General features: G+C 35.6%; 3 protein-coding genes across 4 annotated transcripts in view; 1 reads left to right on the plus strand and 2 right to left on the minus strand.

The window, feature by feature from the left end:
- LOC120632382 (transcription factor kayak) overlaps positions 1-18,645 on the minus strand; it is a 77,686-nt gene that overhangs the window by 58,394 nt on the left and 647 nt on the right. Inside the window, exon 1 of one of the 2 annotated variants that reach the window (XM_039902243.1) lies at positions 4,368-4,654. The exons of the other annotated variant lie outside the window; for it this stretch is intronic. Within the exon in view, the coding sequence (XP_039758177.1) occupies positions 4,368-4,472 (105 nt within the window). The 5' untranslated portion in view covers positions 4,473-4,654. Of the gene's footprint in view, positions 1-4,367; positions 4,655-18,645 lie in introns of those variants that run through there. 2 annotated transcript variants of the gene reach the window in all.
- On the plus strand, positions 43-2,684 carry LOC120632384 (protein ALP1-like). The gene is made up of 2 exons (XM_039902245.1): positions 43-588; positions 1,498-2,684. Exons 1-2 carry the CDS (start codon positions 284-286, stop codon positions 2,369-2,371), a joined length of 1,179 nt encoding a protein of 392 aa, XP_039758179.1. The 5' UTR covers positions 43-283; the 3' UTR covers positions 2,372-2,684.
- Positions 588-3,124, minus strand: LOC120632385. The gene is made up of 2 exons (XM_039902246.1): positions 2,734-3,124; positions 588-1,321 (listed from the first exon to the last, which is right to left on the minus strand). The coding sequence occupies exons 1-2, from the start codon at positions 2,900-2,902 to the stop codon at positions 651-653; spliced, it is 840 nt and encodes a 279-aa protein (XP_039758180.1). The 5' UTR covers positions 2,903-3,124; the 3' UTR covers positions 588-650.

Raw genomic sequence — 18,645 nt, forward strand, 5'->3', positions numbered from 1 at the left:
GTGGGAACCGTGACGTCATCGCCTGACGTCATCGGCTGGCACGAACTGTTAGGGCGCTTGTACACGCTAAGAAAATTTGCCGTTCCTGCGACAGACAAGACAAATTTTTCGTGTAGACGACAAGAATTTTGTCTGTTCCACACACGAAAACTTTTCGTGTCTTCCGCAGACAAGACCAATGGAAACGTGTACACGACACGATTCTTTTCGTGCAGTCGACAGTCGGGCGTAGGGCGCGCAAGTAATAACAAGTGTAATCAGTGAGTTTCGTTTATTTATATAAATGTTAACTACAAAGCAAAAAAGAATGATAATTGCATATTATTATTATAACAAAATAAAAAAGGAAACAAAAAACAAGAGACTTTACTGGGTTCATCCAATTATACAAGAGAAAAATGGGTTTGGCGGGTTCATTACCCTTTACCGTGTCATGCGACAACATGAGGAAAAATTTGTGGATTATTTTCGCATGAAAATGTCTACGTTTGACAAGCTTTTGACAACAATAGAAAATAATATACGACATGAAAATACCAAAATGCGAGAAAGTATTCCTCCATACATTAGATTGGCCGTAACATTAAGGTAAGTAATTTTTTTAAGCATATTGATTTGAACGTTATACAATAATAAATGTCTTTGAAGTGTTACATGTTTCCAAATTCAACAGACTCCACATGTTCATATTCTTCAGAAAAGTCAAAGTGAAATTCATCTGTATGCGATGTTTCCACACTACTAATAGTTTCGGTGTCAAATTCAATGGATGTAGATTTTTGAGTACTGTAACCTGGTCGAGTCGAGTATGATGGGCCGGGTACGTTAAATGACGACGTAGAAGGCTGCGTTGTTTTGTAATACTCAGTACTCCATTGATGCTGAACATCACTTCCCTTTCGTTGTTGCGTAGAACGCACAAGTTTTAAAACTTCAAACTGGAAATCCACCATTTCCTCATCACTGAACTTATCAACACTCGGAGCTATACTTTTAAAAAATGACATGGCACGGCTCTCTTCTTCTTTGGTAACAGCCTTTATAAATTCTGCCATATTTTTGTCCACCTCGCTAACATCCTGTTTCTTTTTTTTCGCGATCGGTGTATGTTCTACGGGACTTTTTTCCACGTTTGTTGTTTCGGGTATATTTGACTCAGTGTCTCGGCGTGTTACAATTTTTGTCAAAAATAACATTTCGTCGTAAAAATCACATTTACGAATCTTCTTAGCACCCGATCCCGATTTCATTTCTTTAAGTCTTCTGTGACATTTCATCCACCTATCTCGCAAACTTGTCCATTTTTTTGCTGTAGACTTTGCTGAAACAAAAAACGAACTACCGTTAGAAAGTAGGTACCATCTATTGCAAGTAGACATAAACTTCATATAAAAAAGGAAATGACCTCATTGTAAGAGTAAGAACACACTTGCAATTAATCGCACTGCAAGTTGCAAGTGTGTTCTTGCTCTAAGACATTGTTACAATTTTTTACAGATACATGGCAACTGGAGATACCTTCGCACGTCTTCATTTCGATTTTCGAATCGGAATAAAAACAATAGCGAACATTGTACGTGAAGTTACTCATCATATTTGGTCAGAATTATCTACAGTTTATATGCGGATGCCAACACAAGAAGAATGGTTGAATATAGCACAAAGATATGAAATAAATGCCAATTTTCCACACTGTCTTGGAGCACTGGACGGGAAACATATTAGAATAATTAAACCCGAAGAAAGTGGATCAATGTTTTTAAATTATAAACATTTCTTTTCTATTGTTCTCATGGCTATTGTGGATTCCAACTACAATTACATTTTTATTGATGTAGGGTCGTATGGTAAAGAATGTGATTCAAATGTTTTCAAAGAAACACAGTTTTGGAAAAAACTTGTTGACAATACGTTAAACATACCATCCCCATGCTCTATAATAAATACTAACTATATATTACCATATGTTTTTGTAGCTGATGAAGCTTTCGCACTTCATGCTAACGTACTTCGACCCTACGGTGGTAACGAACTCACAAAAGAACAAAAGATATTTAATTATCGCTTGACAAGGGCAAGAAGATACGTCGAGTGTGCATTTGGAATAATGGCCAACAAATGGAGAATTCTGCACCGATCTTTAAACTTAAGTCTCGATTTAACAGTTGCTATTGTAAAAACTACTTGCGTTTTGCAAAATTTTATTCATACAGAAGAAGGTCACGTTGAGCCTTTAATCAATCGAGACCGATTAAATAGTCCATTGCATTTAGAAGGCAATAATCTCACAGCAGACGAAATTCGTCAAAAATATACTGAATATTTTTCCTCTGATGAAGGATCACTGCCATGGCAAGATAAATACACATAAAAAATAAGTTCTAAAACTAAAACCCGACTACTAAATTTTAATCCAAAAAGTGTGAAACAAGGAATTATTCTTACCTGCCATATTGTTTAAATAAACAATTACATGTTATATTTTTTTTCATGTTTATACGTATTTTATTATAAGTATTAGTCATTATCGTTTTTAGCAAAGCCGTGTCCGTATGCTACTTAGCGCTATTGAACTTATGATTGCTTGCAACTTAAATCTTTTATTGTAGATGTATTTAATGTGGGTAACGACAATGATTAATATTTATAATAATATATAGCTATATAGAATATATCTAGTAATCTGTATTTTTGAAAATTGTAAAAAGATAGTAATATGTTGTATGTACTTACCATATTCATTTTTTTTGACATTTGTCATTTCGTCGAAGTCTTTGTTTAAGATAGTAAATATTTCTCTCCATGCTTCGTATGTGAGTCTTTTATCTTTATATATGTCTAAAGTTTTGTCCCACAATACCGGTCGTCCTTCTACTAAAGTTATAAGTAACTCATCAGCCATTTTGTACTCTACGCTGCAATACACGTCCACACCAAACGCACAACGCACAACAAAAACTGGGCTGGCTCAACCCTACTACACCGCCCCCCCGCCGCTCCGCAACAACGTTCGCCGCGTCGTGTCTTGCGCAGACAAGATTTTTTTTCGTGCACCGCTGCGAGCAGTGTACACAGTTATTTTCTAGTTACGACACGAATTCTTAGGTACGCCCGGCGTTTTTTCTTAGCGTGTACAAGCGCCCTTACGTTTCTAGTTTTTGTTTTACCGTTCAAAGAGAATCGCACCTGGCTACACTTGTTTGTACTTTATTCTTTGGATAATAACTAATGGACATTACAAGTTGCTAATGAGCGTATAACAAAAACTTAAAATTAATAGAATATAAGATACGTCATAAAAATTACAAAATAGAAAAAATAAACATTCAATGATAAATTAAAAATAATAGGTAACAAAACTGAAGTTAATGCACTAGAATTGTGGCCCGAAATATCTTTCATTTGAAAGAATTGAATGACGCAATAATATTAGATTGTGTTATCAGAGAGCTATGTTATCAAATAATATCTTTGAAGGCAAGTAACGCCATCTCTTGGAAACCAGGCGTACTTCTAATCAACGAAAGGTTCTCATGATTTAAATTTTAGAAATAGAAACCGTTGCAAATTAATGTGATTGAATTGTTAGTGTTACAAGAAATTAAATTAAAAACACTGCAGTAGTGCATTTAAACATAAAATTGCAACAAACTTCCGCTTTCTTCATATAAAAGTAAATTTTTGATAATGTCATTTTACAACTGAATCTTTAAATAGCACAAAAGAATAAGTTTTGTCTATTTCAACAAGTAAAGACAATGCTTTATAGAAATTAGAACAATGCAATACATTTACATTTTGATGAAACTAGACTTGTTAAATCCATGCTTAGTCTAAAACGGTGATACTAACATTTTAGTTTCCGCCTAATTTTACTTTAATTCATACACGATAAAATCAAGATACCAGAATGATACCAAACGTTTTTAATTAAGAACGTTACATAATGTCAAGGTTGAAACCAAATATTAAATTAGTCCTTTCAAATAATCCTATATATATTTATATTTGGCCAAAAACATAGTGCAAATTAAAAAAAATATGAAATTTTTTTTCGCCAATATTTTACTTTAATTTATATATGGTGAAATAAATATACCAGAATGATACCAAATTGTTTTAATTAAGAATGTTACATAATGTCAAGGTTGAAACCAAATATTAAATTATTCCTTTAAAAATCCCAAATATATTTATTTCTGGCCAAACATAATGAGAAATTAAAAAATATATACGAAAAACTCTCGTAAAGAAATTTAGCATGGCAACTTGGGAAAGTTGTTTACTAACCGCGTCACAGATGTACTACCGACCCCGAAGTTCAAAATCAACAGTGACGTGCAACGGCAAATAAACTAGCAACTAACCTTTGGCTTATTGTAATCGTCCATCTGGTAGTCGAACATGGTGGCAAACATGAGACTGTCGTCCTGTTCGCTGCTGAGGAGGTGGTACGGCACCAGCTGAGACATGAAGACTGCTTTCACAAAAATCGAGCACAACCAACACGTGTGAGGGATCAAAACAAAAGAAATAGTCCAAGAATTTCAGGCACGGAGTGACAATTCAGTAACACTACTTGATAACAGTATGACTCATGCGTAGGTTTCTATCAAATACGTTCGCGTAGCTAGAATGTTTAATATCACACTGAGTCAGTTAGCGCGGTCGCGTCTGGTTTTGTACGATCGTCGGCAAGCGTACAGCGCAGGCGCGAAACACATTTTGGTGCCGAAATGTCCTATGCGACAGAGTATGCCAACAATTCGCTTGCTGGGCCAAAAAAGTTTTTTGCACGTTTGGTCTTAGCAGTTAGTTACACTATATGATTCAATGAATACTTTCTCCATGACACGCGCGCCGTGTAAATATTTAGATTCAATAAAGAACTACAATTTATGATTGAAAAAAATACGAAGCGTTTGCCAAGTGGGATTGGGATACAAAGTCGTAGAAAAACGGAAATACTTGCACAGTCGTTTGAATTCAATCTCAATGAATTCATAAAGTTTTCAAAACAAAATAGAATAATGATATAACTGTTAGTAAGGTCGTTTTAGAAGATCCCACATCGAAGAGTCATTTAAATAAATTTGTGTTATGTTTTCAGGGTTCATGTAATTTATATATCTACGTGAGTTTCATTCACCAATCATCATTAGCCTATTATGAAAATTAAGCTTAATTTGCTATAATCCGCGAAAAGCAGGAGAATCTATATGGTGTAATTTATAATTTCTTCAATCCTTTTACTCCACACCAAACAGATGCTTCGTAACTGACAAAATCTTTTCATAGCACTAGGAAGGCATCAAAGCATTCAACTCACACTCCTAACAGGTTTTTATGGAGAAACATAAGGACAAGCTAAACAGTTTTGCTTTGCCGGCCGAATGGAAACTAATAGCGGCTTAGAGTATTTCTAAGCCAATTTAGAAATAAACAATTTTGCTTCCACTTCCGGAAGAAAATCTTGGACTTGGCTCAAAGTGGGTCTAACGGGCTAACCTGATTTGGGGGTATGGTAGTTTTATTAAACCCATAACCCCTTATCGGTTAGTAAGCAATATCACACCGGAACGCTAAATAGTACAAAAAAATAAGTAATATAATTGTCAAGACGAGACCAGAGAAAATTCAGAACTTATGAATTCCCAAATTGCCACTTTCAGGGTTCGAACCCTGAAAGTCTCATTTAAAACCACAGATAGCGGTCACTATCGTGCCAAGGAGGTCGTCAAAAGGAGACAAATCAAATAGTAAAAGTTGGAACCACACTGTCTGTCGATCATACGATTTGTATTGAGGTAAGAACGTGATGTCATCCACGGATTACACAGTTCTTAAGCGGAATTAAATGTAAGTGTATCGAATATTTCCAAAAACGATAACGAACTTCAATAGACACTTGACGGATTTCCTCTTTTTATCAACGATAAAATTGTGATAAGAATAAAAATAGATTTGTTGTTGGATATCATTAAGGAAAAACTGTTTTTAACTTCAAATCGAAATGAAAAATTTAAGGAAAACATAAATGATGATGAAAATGTAAGTATAGATTCTAAACTTAAGTTTGGAAAACTATCAGTTTAAGCTGGGGTTTTCAAACATTGCGCCAGAAAATAAGTCCTTTGACTTTACTTCGACCAAAGTTCGGTTACGTTTAAAGGTATTTTCTGACGCTTGAGTCTGTTCTGATGATTTCTCGGAATTGTTTACAACATTGACCTAAAATATACCTACCTACTTCATTGGTTTCCAATAAGAGTTAAATACAATACTGAAAACAATATAATATGTATATTATATCCTGTATGTATGACCATCTAAAGGAACTTTTGGAACTCCTTGGTGTGGAATATCATCATTTGCTTAACGACAGCTAAAATAATGAATATGATGCCTATGCCTATCTTTATCTATCTATCTATTTATATTACCGGCCCACTACAGGGCATAAGTCTCCTTCCACAATGAGAAGGGTTTACCACGATGCACTGCCCCAGTGTGAATTGGTGAGCTTTACACGTCCTTCCTTTGGAACCATTATGGAAAACTCCCAGGCATGCAGGTTTCCTCGTGTTTTTTCCTTTAACATTAAAGCAACTGATATTTTACTTGCATGAAACGCACATAACATAGAAATGTTCAAGGTGCGTGCTGGGATTCGAACTACGCCTCCGTAATTGAAGCCGAAGTCCTAACCAATAGGCTACCACAGCTTCTTGGCTAAAAAATGGCTCGTATAGAACGAATCAAACAGTAGGCTTAGTAAAAAATTCGCTCGATCGCAATCGAGGAGTCGCTTTTGAGTATTGAAATACATTAACATCGGAGTAAAATGGATCTTATTGGTATTAAAGTAAAGGTCAAATTCTTTAGCTCGAGCTTTTGATAGAACGTTTGTAATGTAAATACTATATGTATATGTATTGTGTATTTATGTATTTTTTAAGTGTGTAAATCTATGTAATGTATAGAATTGCGATTTCCCGTCACTCATTGCCTTATTCCATTAGTTAAGACAGCCTGGAAGAGATCACTATAGGCCGCCTTTTGCACATAATTATGTTTAAGTAAGTGTTCCTGTGTGTTTCCTATTATGCAATAAAGTTGTTTAAATAAATAAGTGCAAATCTTGTACTAAGGCATACCACCATTATAGCCATAATATTAGATAGTATTATGAAAACAATAGCGCAACATGCCACATCAGCAGTTCAGGGGTGGCGCGAGCTAGGCTGACCATCACGCGACCAAGTTCACCCCATTTCTCTGAATCAACTGTACGATCGTACACGATAATACTATGCCAACTATTAACATACTAGCTGTCCCCCGCGACTTCTTCCACGTAATTACAACTTTTGATTGATTTCTCATGCCAACTATTCACGCTGTTATACATCGGACATCGGACGCGGTCAAAGGGACATTGGGACTACATCGTATAGTCCGACCCTCTGCGTCAACTCGCCCGCCTGTAGTCTTACTACGCTTATCCGGCTCCTACTAAGCGTGCCGTATAGTACACTGTTATCTTTCTCAAGAGTTGGGCTATCTAAAGCAAAAATAAGCTCATTGGGGTGAAGATTAAAGGTATTAAAGGAAAACTTAAAAAGTAAGCTTATCAATAATAAAATTTCTATTATTATAAACCTGATTGATAGGTGAATGAATGAATGAAAGAATAAATACACTTTTATTGTACACCAAGGAAAAAAAAAATAGTTACAGAGATATAAATACAAAGCAAGACAGTACAATTCGGTGGCCTTATCGCTACATAGCGATTCTTCCAGGCAACCAAAGTCGTAAAAGAGACATGATTTCTCATGAATTCGTTTTAAAAAAATGATTTTGTAGAAGAAATCACTGATGATGATGATCTAAAACGTGGTCGCTAACTATGGGCCTCATAAGAAGGCTCAGAGTCAATCGGCGAGCATTAGAAAAAAATTGGATTAAATCAGAGGGAGATTCGTTGAAGAGTAGAGTTACCGACGTAGCTCAAAGAGTCGCGAAGCTGAAGGGACAATGGGCGGGGCACATAGCTCGGAGAACCGAGCCGTTGGTTCCAAGATGTTTGAGTGGTGACCCCGCTCCTGTAAGCGCAGCGTTGGTCGACCCCTAACGAGGTGGACAGACGACGTCAAACGACTCGCGGGAGCCACTGGACACAAGTGGCCCAGAATCGTGGATTTTCGAACACCCTACAAAATACCTATATCCAGTAGTGGACTTCAATCGGTTGAAGTGATGGTGAGAAGAAATCAACCTAGTCCTGGCTAGGGGCTATCTAGCCAGAGCAATATGGTTAGAACCGTATTGTGAGAAAGCGTTATGAAAACAAATGCCACATCAGCAGTTCAAGGGCGGTTATTAGACTGGCCATCACGCGATCAAGTCCACCCCGTTTCCCCGAACAACTGTGCGATCATACACGATAATAAACGTGTTCCCGATAACCGCGGTAGTCATAGCTACGCTGTTTACGTGTTTTAACCCTTACTGAATATCTACAAAACCGTATACATATACCCTACTGTGCCGTATAAAAAACACATGTGAAAAGTGCCAGAAGTTTGATCTTTCAAGAACCTTTACGGGTAGTCCAAATTAAATAGTTGGCGATCCACTAGATTTTTTTTAAATTGATGAATTAAAAATTCAACAACAAAATCTACTGAAGCGACTTTTTTAAAGGACTTCTCGTGCAATGCTAACTCTATAAACGAAGTTTACAATAATTTGGGTATATAATGTTGTTACACATTGTTGCCAATTAATTTGGACTCAAAATTCATTCGTTTCAAGTAGGGTTATTAATATAAGCACTTTTGAAACGTCAAGTCTCTCTGTTTGTAGAACGCTGTTTGCCAATCTTTGGATCGTACCGGTAATTCAAGGCCAGAATTTCGCACTATATCAGAACAGAAAATTAAGAAACTGTATATTCCCAAAAATGGCTTTTCCGGGGATCGAACCCGGGACCTCACACTTATAAGATCACAGCGGTAACTAATTTTCGACTAGCGCTTGACCACTATCTTACCTGATAGAAAGTGGGAAAAAAATTACTGCGCCAGAGAGGTTATTATAAATGATAAAGAATATTAAGTATATAAAACGGGCTAATAATTGGAATACCATACTACGTTAATAAACTTTTCTGACGACCAGGTATAAGAATTGTAAATGGTGTGGACTGATTTTTAAGCATCTTTACAGAAATAAACCTAATTAGCATACTAGAATAACTACTGCTCATTTACAAACATTATTGCCTTTAACTAATAAGGAAGTTAGGAAAATATGATTAAAATATGTACCTTTAGAATGTGCTTTAAATTTAAAAAAAAATATAAGCACCACAGCATTTGGGAGCGGAAGTGTAGGAAATGTATCAAGCACGGAGTATGAAAGGTCCGGTCCAGCAATCCGCACTGGGTGGTTGGGCTACAGCCTTAACCCCTTCTCATTGCGGAAGAATTATAACAATATAGTATTTGTAAAACAACATATTAGTCTTTATAAACAAAAAGTGGATAAAAACATTCGACTTACAAGAAATGGTCATAAATTAGTGACATCTGCATATCGTCTGCGAAAGGTGCAGAAGTCATTTGTGGGATTGAGTATACGCTTTTATAATATGATTCCTAAGGTAATTTTAGACCTACCAATGCATAAGTTAAAAGAATGTGTTAAAACACATTTATTACAGGGGGTTATTATGCAATTGATGAATTTCTTAATGACAAGGTTGCTTGGAAGCATCCGGCTCCGCTTTTATCTCTCACAAGATAGAGAAATGAATTTTAAGATGTAAAATGTAAATTGTTTATATTGGAAAAGAGCAACTGCTGAGTTTCTTGTCGGTTTCTTCTCGGTAGCATCTGCCTTCTGGTGGTAGAGTCACTACACACAGACAGACTTGACGTTTCAAAAGTGCTTATATTAGGCCTACTTGAAATAAATGAATTTTGAATATATGAATTTTTGAAGGAGACCCGTGGTCTGTATTGCGCAGGTAATGGGTTGATATGATGATGAAACGTAAAACCCCAACATAGTATTCATTCAATAGAATACTGCATACAACTGTTCCTAACTGCACTTTATTTAGGTTAGTAGGTATTTCTTATTGGTCGAGTACCTACATTACTTATATTGGCCGCAGATGTTTGTGTTATTAACTCCTATTAAACTCAATAATGACACAGTTTCTATATAAATATAAAAAGGTCAAGGCGATCAAAGCGGTTGCTATCTAATAATTATGAGTACAATTTCAATATCAATTTTGTTAATTAAACAGTTCAGACAGTGGTGTGAACTAGGTATCAGCCTAAATATAGTGTTTCGGGTAGGCAGTGCTTTTATGCTTGTAGATATGTCTTCATGCAGTGCATTATCAGAAATATGTAGTTGATCCAGTTGGTAAATCCAAAAGTGCACGCCTCATAATCTCATTAATTACAATAAAATTTAGATTATTTGTAAATAATAATAAAACTACATCGAATTATACCGTGAAAAGTAATAGGCTTGTATTCCTCAAAACACTGAAGCCTACAAAAAAGAACGACGTCGAAGACAGAACTTTTTTAAACAATTTTTTAATTAGTTTAAATAATAAAAAGAGATTTTAAAATATCATGAGTGGTGAAAATAGTGTTTTTTGACCACATTTGTCTATGTATATTCACCTATAAAAGCAATAAAAAATAAAAAAGTGACATTTTAAGTTGGAGAATCACTCGGTGAGCGTGAACTGCCAGTAATGACCCACCTCAACGCTTTGCTTATGAGGCGTGCAATAAACTTCACTAAAGTATATTTTTTGAAACATGTATATCAGAAAAGCTTTGAATTTCTAGTTTGTGCTAGTTGCACTGCACTGATTTTTAAGGGAAGTATTCCCTTATGACACCTTAGAAGAAGCGGTTGAACCAAACATAGATGATGTTCGGCTCAACCGTTTCAACGATCTGGAACACATTTGGCCTCTTGGAGGTCGACATATAATACTGGAAACCTAGAAACCGTATCCTTCGCATTAAAATAATAACGCACATAATATTTGGCCAAGGCTTGACAGCTTAACCGATCATTACAAAAGATTGCTTAGATATAGCTTGCATCCAAGGCTATGGGTTCGTTTTCCACAACTGGAAAAATGGGTGTGTACTGAACATGAATGTTTTTCAGTGTCTGGGTGTTTATCTCTATATTATTTTTATAATATAACTACTAGCTGTTGCCCGCGACTTCGTCTGCGTTTGATTTTGTTTTTAAAGTATTCAGTATCGCTAAGCCTTAAATGAGTATAGTAGTATATATATCTAGATATATATAACACGTGACTGTCAATTAATTATAGACAAATAATTTGCAATAAAATAAAATTGCGACTATAATTAAAGATCTAAGCTATCCTATCTCTTAAGTTGGACCAGACTGCTCAAGGTGTGCCAATTTAATTTAAAATCGGTTAAGTAATTTAGAAGTCCATCGCGGACAAACATCGTGACAGGAGATTTATATATATTAAGATAAGATAAGCGGTGTTAGCGCATTGGGCAGGGAAGCGGTGATAGCGCATTGGGTAGGAGCTCGACTTCACTTTTGGGGGGCCGAGTAATTAAAATATCACTGGCTTCAAAGGTAAAGGAAAACATCGTGAGGAAACCTGCATGCCTGAGATTTACAAAATGTTCTCAAAGGCGTGTCCACTAAACCGCACTGGGCCAGCTTGCTGGACTACGGCCTTAACCCCTTCTCACTGTGGGAAAGACCCGTGCTCTCTAGTAGATGAGCCTGCAGTGAGCGTGCATAGAGGGTATGCATAGAGTATGCAGATGATATAAAATCTCTAGTACGAGTTATAAAAAACTTAAGGATAGGCTTTGTATGAGTTATAAAAAGCCTACCCTTAAGTATTTATAACTCGTACTGGAGATTTTCTTTATTTTATATCATTTGCATACCCTCTATGCACGCCACTATGGTCAGGTATATTATAAGTACCTATTTGTGTATATTATTCATTAGTTATCCTAGTACCCATTACACAAGCTACGCTTACTTTGGGGCTAGATAGCGATGTGTGTATTGTCGTAATATGTTTATTTATTTTACTTTTTATGCCGACAAACCTACTATAGTAGGTTTTATAAATCTATCTTGTAATGAGGCCCGCTTCAGCGGATGCACTTCGACCCTCCAGGATCTTTTGTGATCGAGGTTTTATAAAACCTTAACAGCATATTATATGATAAATATGTTTATATTTTTATGTAGTTAATAGACACGTACTCTAATTATTATTAATAACATAATTCTAATTTCTTATTGAGGAGATTGCTATATAGCGATAAGGTAAATTGTAACTTATTGTGCTATTGTATATGTTTCGCTGTGAATTTTCTCTGTGGTGTACAATAAAAGTGTATTCGTTCATTCATTCATATTTTGCCTAGCGCCTAGGTAAAATGTTAGTCTTTGTAAGAACTAAGAACACCGTCGATATGCTCGTATGCCGGCAGCGACTTTATTACCGCAATCTTTCACTTTTGCAGCCTTGAAAGTCGCCAGCGGAAACGAGGTCACTGAAAAATGTTCCTTTATGCTAGTTTTTTTATTTTTTTATCGTCGGGTTTTAGTGGTTTTTGTCCTGTCTCGTTATTATGGTTAAACAATATACACAAAAATATTTTTAAATAACCACTCGTACATTACATTTCCAACTTCCTAGACAGTAGATTCAGGATCAGATCAGATCAGATCAGACTTGAAAAAAAAGCATAGAACTTTCTAGCTTCTTAGATACATGTAAATTAAAGTCTCTTACTTGAAACGTGTGTAGAGGGCACATTGCCGAAGAGTGCAGTATAAGGATTGAAGAAATTATAAATTACACCATACAGATTCTCCTGCTTTTCGCGGAGTACAGAAAATTAAGCTTAATTTTGATAATATTTGTTAAATATTTAGTGGTAGAATAAATATTTGACGAAACAATAATTATATTGGTAGAAAGAATAGCCGGTTGTCGCAATGGGCAGCGCCCCTGCTTTCTGCGTCCAAGGCCGCGGGTTCGATTCCCACAACTGGAAAAACTTTTTGTGTGATGAACATGAATGTTTTACAGTGTCTGGGTAAATACCCTTAGATAAACATCTGTATAAGTATTTGTGAGTATTATATTAGTACCCATAACACAAGCTAAGCATACTTTGGGGCTAGATGGAGATGTGTGGTATTGTTGTAGTATATTTTTTTTAAAAACACCTATACAGCAGATATACCATTGTCTTAATCATCATCGGCATAGACAGTACAACCTTCTAAACACATGTAAGTATATTCGTCAATGCGCCAGTGCTGCAATCTCTCCAAAAATTAAGACACAACGATTTTAATAATAAAAAACACTCATTTCTGTATAAATAAGATTATATAGCCAAGCTTCGACGCATGTCCATCGCTACAGGTTCGTATGCCATTCAATTCATGTGATATCCATTTATAAAGGTAATACCATTACAAAGAAGCATGCATGTATAAGCAAGTTACTTGAACATTATAAGACCTGATATTAGGACGCTTCGTGGAATTCAGAAATACTTAACCGACTTAAGTTACTGTGATTAAAAACAAATTTTCATAACGGGCCAACATATAAATGCAGTAATTTACCCGTTTTTAGTGTTGCAATTTAAGTGCGTGTAAAATTGTGTTTATGAAACTACAAAGATTATAGCTTGACTTAGTATCTTATTTCTTGACTTTATAATTATTAAAATCAGATATCAGAATGGTGGTAGTACTTGCCTACTTGTTAGTACAAGTACTAACAAGTAGGCAAGTATACTAAAGTATTTGGAGCTTGGCGTGCACTTCATACATGCACAAAAGCACTGCTTACCCTAAAATGTATATTTAACTCGTATAAGAGGAGGATTTCTGCCGATTTATGCAATTTTCCTGCTTTATGCATACCCTGGTAGGAAACCCAGTGCACGCCACTGCCATCACGCTGCTCTAATGAGGGTTGGCAGGCTTTTTAAGTTCCTAAGCCACGTTACCCGCACGTTAAACTGTTAGTGAGCCCTCCACTGGGAGAACAGACGATATCACACGCAGGTCTCAAGCGGAACAAGACCGAGGAAAAACAAGTACACAACCACAACCTTCTAAACACATGTAAGTATATTCGTCAATGTGCCAGTGCTGCAATCAATCTTATAAAAATCCCTACAAAATACCTATGTCGAGCAGTGGACGTCCAATGCTTGAAAGAATAATTTAACAAAAAACCATTTATTCATAATTATTAATTCTATCACGGTTTGTATAAATAAATAAATGAATAAATAAATAATTATCTACCCATTACCAGCCAACTTACAGGGCACGGGTTTTCTAGCAGATGGAGAAGGATTCAGGCTTTAGTCACCACGATGGCGAAGTGAGAATTGCTAAACTTCACACACCTGCGGGTTTCCTCAACGTTTTTTCCTTCATCGTTTAGTGATATTGAATTGCAACAGATATAACTTCGAAAAGATAAGAGATGTCGGGGTTTAAACTCGTTTCCCCGACAGTGAAGCCGAAGTCCTCATTCTATCACGGTTTGTATAAAAAACAGTTTCCCACTTCAGTCCCTCACTTTCATAGGCCGATGGGAAGGCAGATCCGACACTACTGGAAAGAGATTAGGCGCAGGAGCTTAACCTGCAGGGTGATTACGTATCTCGCGACAGCAATGCTGTCACTTTTGTTTATTTATTGTATGGAAAAGTGACGTTTGACAGCAGTGATTGCAAGATTTACGCATGTCGCATTGCTGTCGCGAGATACGTAATCACCCTGCGGGTCTCGAGGCACGTGTGTTGACCAACGACAATTTCAAAAGTCCGGGCTGGTAGGTACTAACAAATTTTGTTGAAATTTCTTGTTAGAAAAACCCAATAAAAATGATTGGCCTGACCCAGAAATCGAACCAATGATCTCCTGATCAGCAACCAAACATGCTCATCAATAGACCAACGAGGTAGTTAACCGCTTTTATAAGCATTAGTGAAGCCGAATTGTAATGTAGTAGTGATATACTCGCACATACAAGAACAAGTGTTTGTGCGCGGACAAGCCAAGTTTTCCACGAACTTATGACGTAATTTGCGGTCGGTCATCGCCTTCCCCAGTTAGCATTTTCCTGCTATCATATATTTTAAAGTAGTTAAATACCTATTTGTGGTGATGTACTAATGTTTTGATCAATGAATATACGACTAACTTAATATATACCCAAAGTGTAACACAAATCAACGTCTAGCCGGAAACGGGTGAAACGAGTGGGGACCATTATCAGAAAAATATTTTAAAAAAAAAACATGTGTGTACTTATGTGCACGCGTTAAAAGATATTCTTCTTTGGCGTAACAAGATAATAATCTTTATAGAAAAAAAAACTTTCACCTTATTCTACGTTTGTAGAAAAACGACACTCAAAAAAAAATGGTATTTAATACATCGAAAGCTTTATTATAATGCATTATCTAGTTATCAGGGTGTCGGTTTTTTGTGACGGTGTGCGCGCGCATCGTAAAAATTTACTATCATAATTTTTCCCTAACTCACCAAAAGAAGTATAACTTCAAAAACTTGGCCATGTACATTTCGATATGTAAGTAGCAAAAAACAAATCGGAAAACCTGACACCCTGTGACGAATTTTCGAGTCAAGTGTGCAGGTTTCCTCACGATGTTTTCCTTCACCGTTAACTTAACGTGCCAAGTCGATCCTTGATCCTCCTGAATGTGAAGCCGAATTCCTCACCTCTGGGTTATCACCGCTAGTAATCAATTTTAATTATTCACAAAACATATGTAGGCAAAGTTATATAAGGGGCACTGCGTTTCACTCACACAGTATTGGTTATTATAATAACTGATATCAATATCGCTTATGTTTACGTACCTACATAATACATAATTTAATACACGTGTTTCCTTGAACAAAAACACAGCATAATTATTACAAAATTATGATAACATTTTGTGTTATGCTACATATAACACCTACCCCATATTATTATGTTAACGTTTTCAATAGAATTTTATATAAATTAAATATCAGAATATTGAGATCAGTTCTCAATATTCTGTGTCATTTTATAACCACTATTATAGTCAATGCAAACTATAAGCCCGAGTATGCATTAGTGAAGGGCGGGTCACTTCGCAAAATGAATAGGGTTTTGGCTGCAGTCCACTAAACTGGCCCAGTGCGGATTATAGACTTCACACGCCTAAGAACATTGTGTAGAACTTTCTCAGGCATCCAGTTATCTTCACGATTTTCCATCACATGATAGCTCAGATAGGTCGAACTTTTTTAGGTCAGCAACATGAATTTTCGGTACTTTCGTCAATGCTTACAATTAACACTTGGATAGAAGAAATGGATAGTTCTAACTTCTTATACACATGTAGATTCACGCCAGAAAATGTCATCTATAATTTCGTCAATGGACTACAATTAGATTGTTGTTAGTCACTGTTATTATTATAACCGCTCCAATTTAGAATAGCTTATTTTCTACCTTTACATAATTTTTTTACTTTACTTTTTTTCTTTTTTTTTTTTACTCTACAGGTTTGGTATTGTTGAACATAGCTTGAACAGATATGGTCTGCTTGATCTCTTTTTATTAATGGTTAATGGCTAATTTGAAAAAATAACTTAATTATTTTTAAATATTGAATTTGATCCCATCAAAGCAGGTGTTATTTTGCGGAATTCCATGATGTATGAAATTGAAGCATAATTTGCTATACTTCACGAAAAGCAGGAGAAACTGTATGGTGCCTTTTAAAATTTCTTCAATCTTTATACTTAACACCAAACTGATTTTTGGCAATGCCCTCTATGAACATTTTGCTCCCATACCCGAGCGTGCTCAGGAGATTTTGACTGAATGAATAATTGTTAAAAGTTCATCATAATCAGTTAATTAATTGAGCTTAATTTTTATAATATCTAATATTTTTGTAAAAATAACTAATGTATTTTCATAAGTTAAGTATGTACTTTTTATCAAGTGATGTTTATAAGTGGTTATCTCACAGTGTTTTTTCATTATTATTATATTATTCTTAATTATGAACACTGTTTACTTTTAGTATTTCGTTTATTTTCATTATTACGAAAATGCCAGAAGGACAGACAATAGTTATGAAGGATATCCTTGTAGTCAATAATGGATAATTATTGTTGCTACCACAAAGCTCCCAGCTTTTTGGACTTTTTGCATTTTTAACTACCTGTCACAACCTTTGGCCAGTTTCATAAGATTTTTTTACTTTTAAAGTAGTTTAAAAACCCTTTCAAGGAGTTAGGTTATAGCATTGGAATAGGTGAAATCATATCATGATTTTATCCTGATATGGATATGCCTTGAACCAACTTTCATCATAGAGTAAGAGACAGTATACACATAATGTTTGAGTAACATAACCCTCATCCATATTAATTAAATGTTTGTGGACCCAAATTGCACTATCTGTTCTGACAGTGGCATGCACAGGGTTTTTTACCAGGGTATGCATAAAGCAGATGCTTGGCATAAAATGGAAAAATTCCCCTCCAATACGAGTTATATTAAATAATTGTGGTATGCAGTGCTTTTGTGCATGTATGAAGTGCACACCCACTGTGTTCTGATCACAACCAGTAATAAGTTTAATGTTCAAGGCATACTGACCTCTCAGTTTTTGAAAAACCAAAGAAATCCATTCACTTCCTAGCTAGCTAGTCTGTCACATTAACACAAGATAACCCTAAGTTAGTTTTTTTCAGAAACATACTTGTACAATATGACATTTTTATGACTTTTGCACAGTGGCACATAAAGCTGCTATTGGTTAGGTATTTGAGAACTAGGAATGTTAACTTTCTGTAATGCTGCTTTTAAGTATAGGACTAGAGTTGACTGGAGGCTGGACTTACATATGCTCTGTTAATGTTTTTTTTTTGTGATTAATTTGGAGGGAAGGTAGTTGTTACTTAAAGTACAGGGAAACTTAATTAAGTCACCAGACACCAACCAAATCCAATGTTGTTTGATTTTTGATAGATCTGTTTTGTATAAAAAATTGTAGAACTCTCCATAATGAACTAATTTTGGCTGACTTAAAGTTATTTAGGCCAAATAGTTTACACAGTTTATTATGTTAGAATGTAGTTAGTGTGTACTATAATCATCACAAAACCTCTTATGCCTGAGTCAGCTTTCTTCTCCAATACTCCACAAACCCTTAGGTCATTCACAGCCTTTCCACCCATTTAATTTGCCTGCTTCAACACATTCGGGGCTTGTACCGTTCATACTTGTACGAGTACTTAAAATATTATTCTTTATCCTAATTCCTCCATCAGGACAGTTTTGGAATGTCCAACTTAGTTGCTTCTCATTGTCTACTAGTTTATTGCTAAGACATAAAAACTGCCAACATATTCATTCATATGTTTGTTTTTACTCCACCCAATTTATCTGCACGTAAAGATTAATGAAATGAAGCGCTAGAAAAGAGCAAGTGTTAAGTATCTATTTCCTTCTGCTTGGAAGAGTGC

This window comes from Pararge aegeria, chromosome 19, assembly GCF_905163445.1.
Source record: "Pararge aegeria chromosome 19, ilParAegt1.1, whole genome shotgun sequence".
In the NCBI taxonomy this organism is placed as follows: Eukaryota; Metazoa; Arthropoda; class Insecta; order Lepidoptera; family Nymphalidae; genus Pararge; species Pararge aegeria.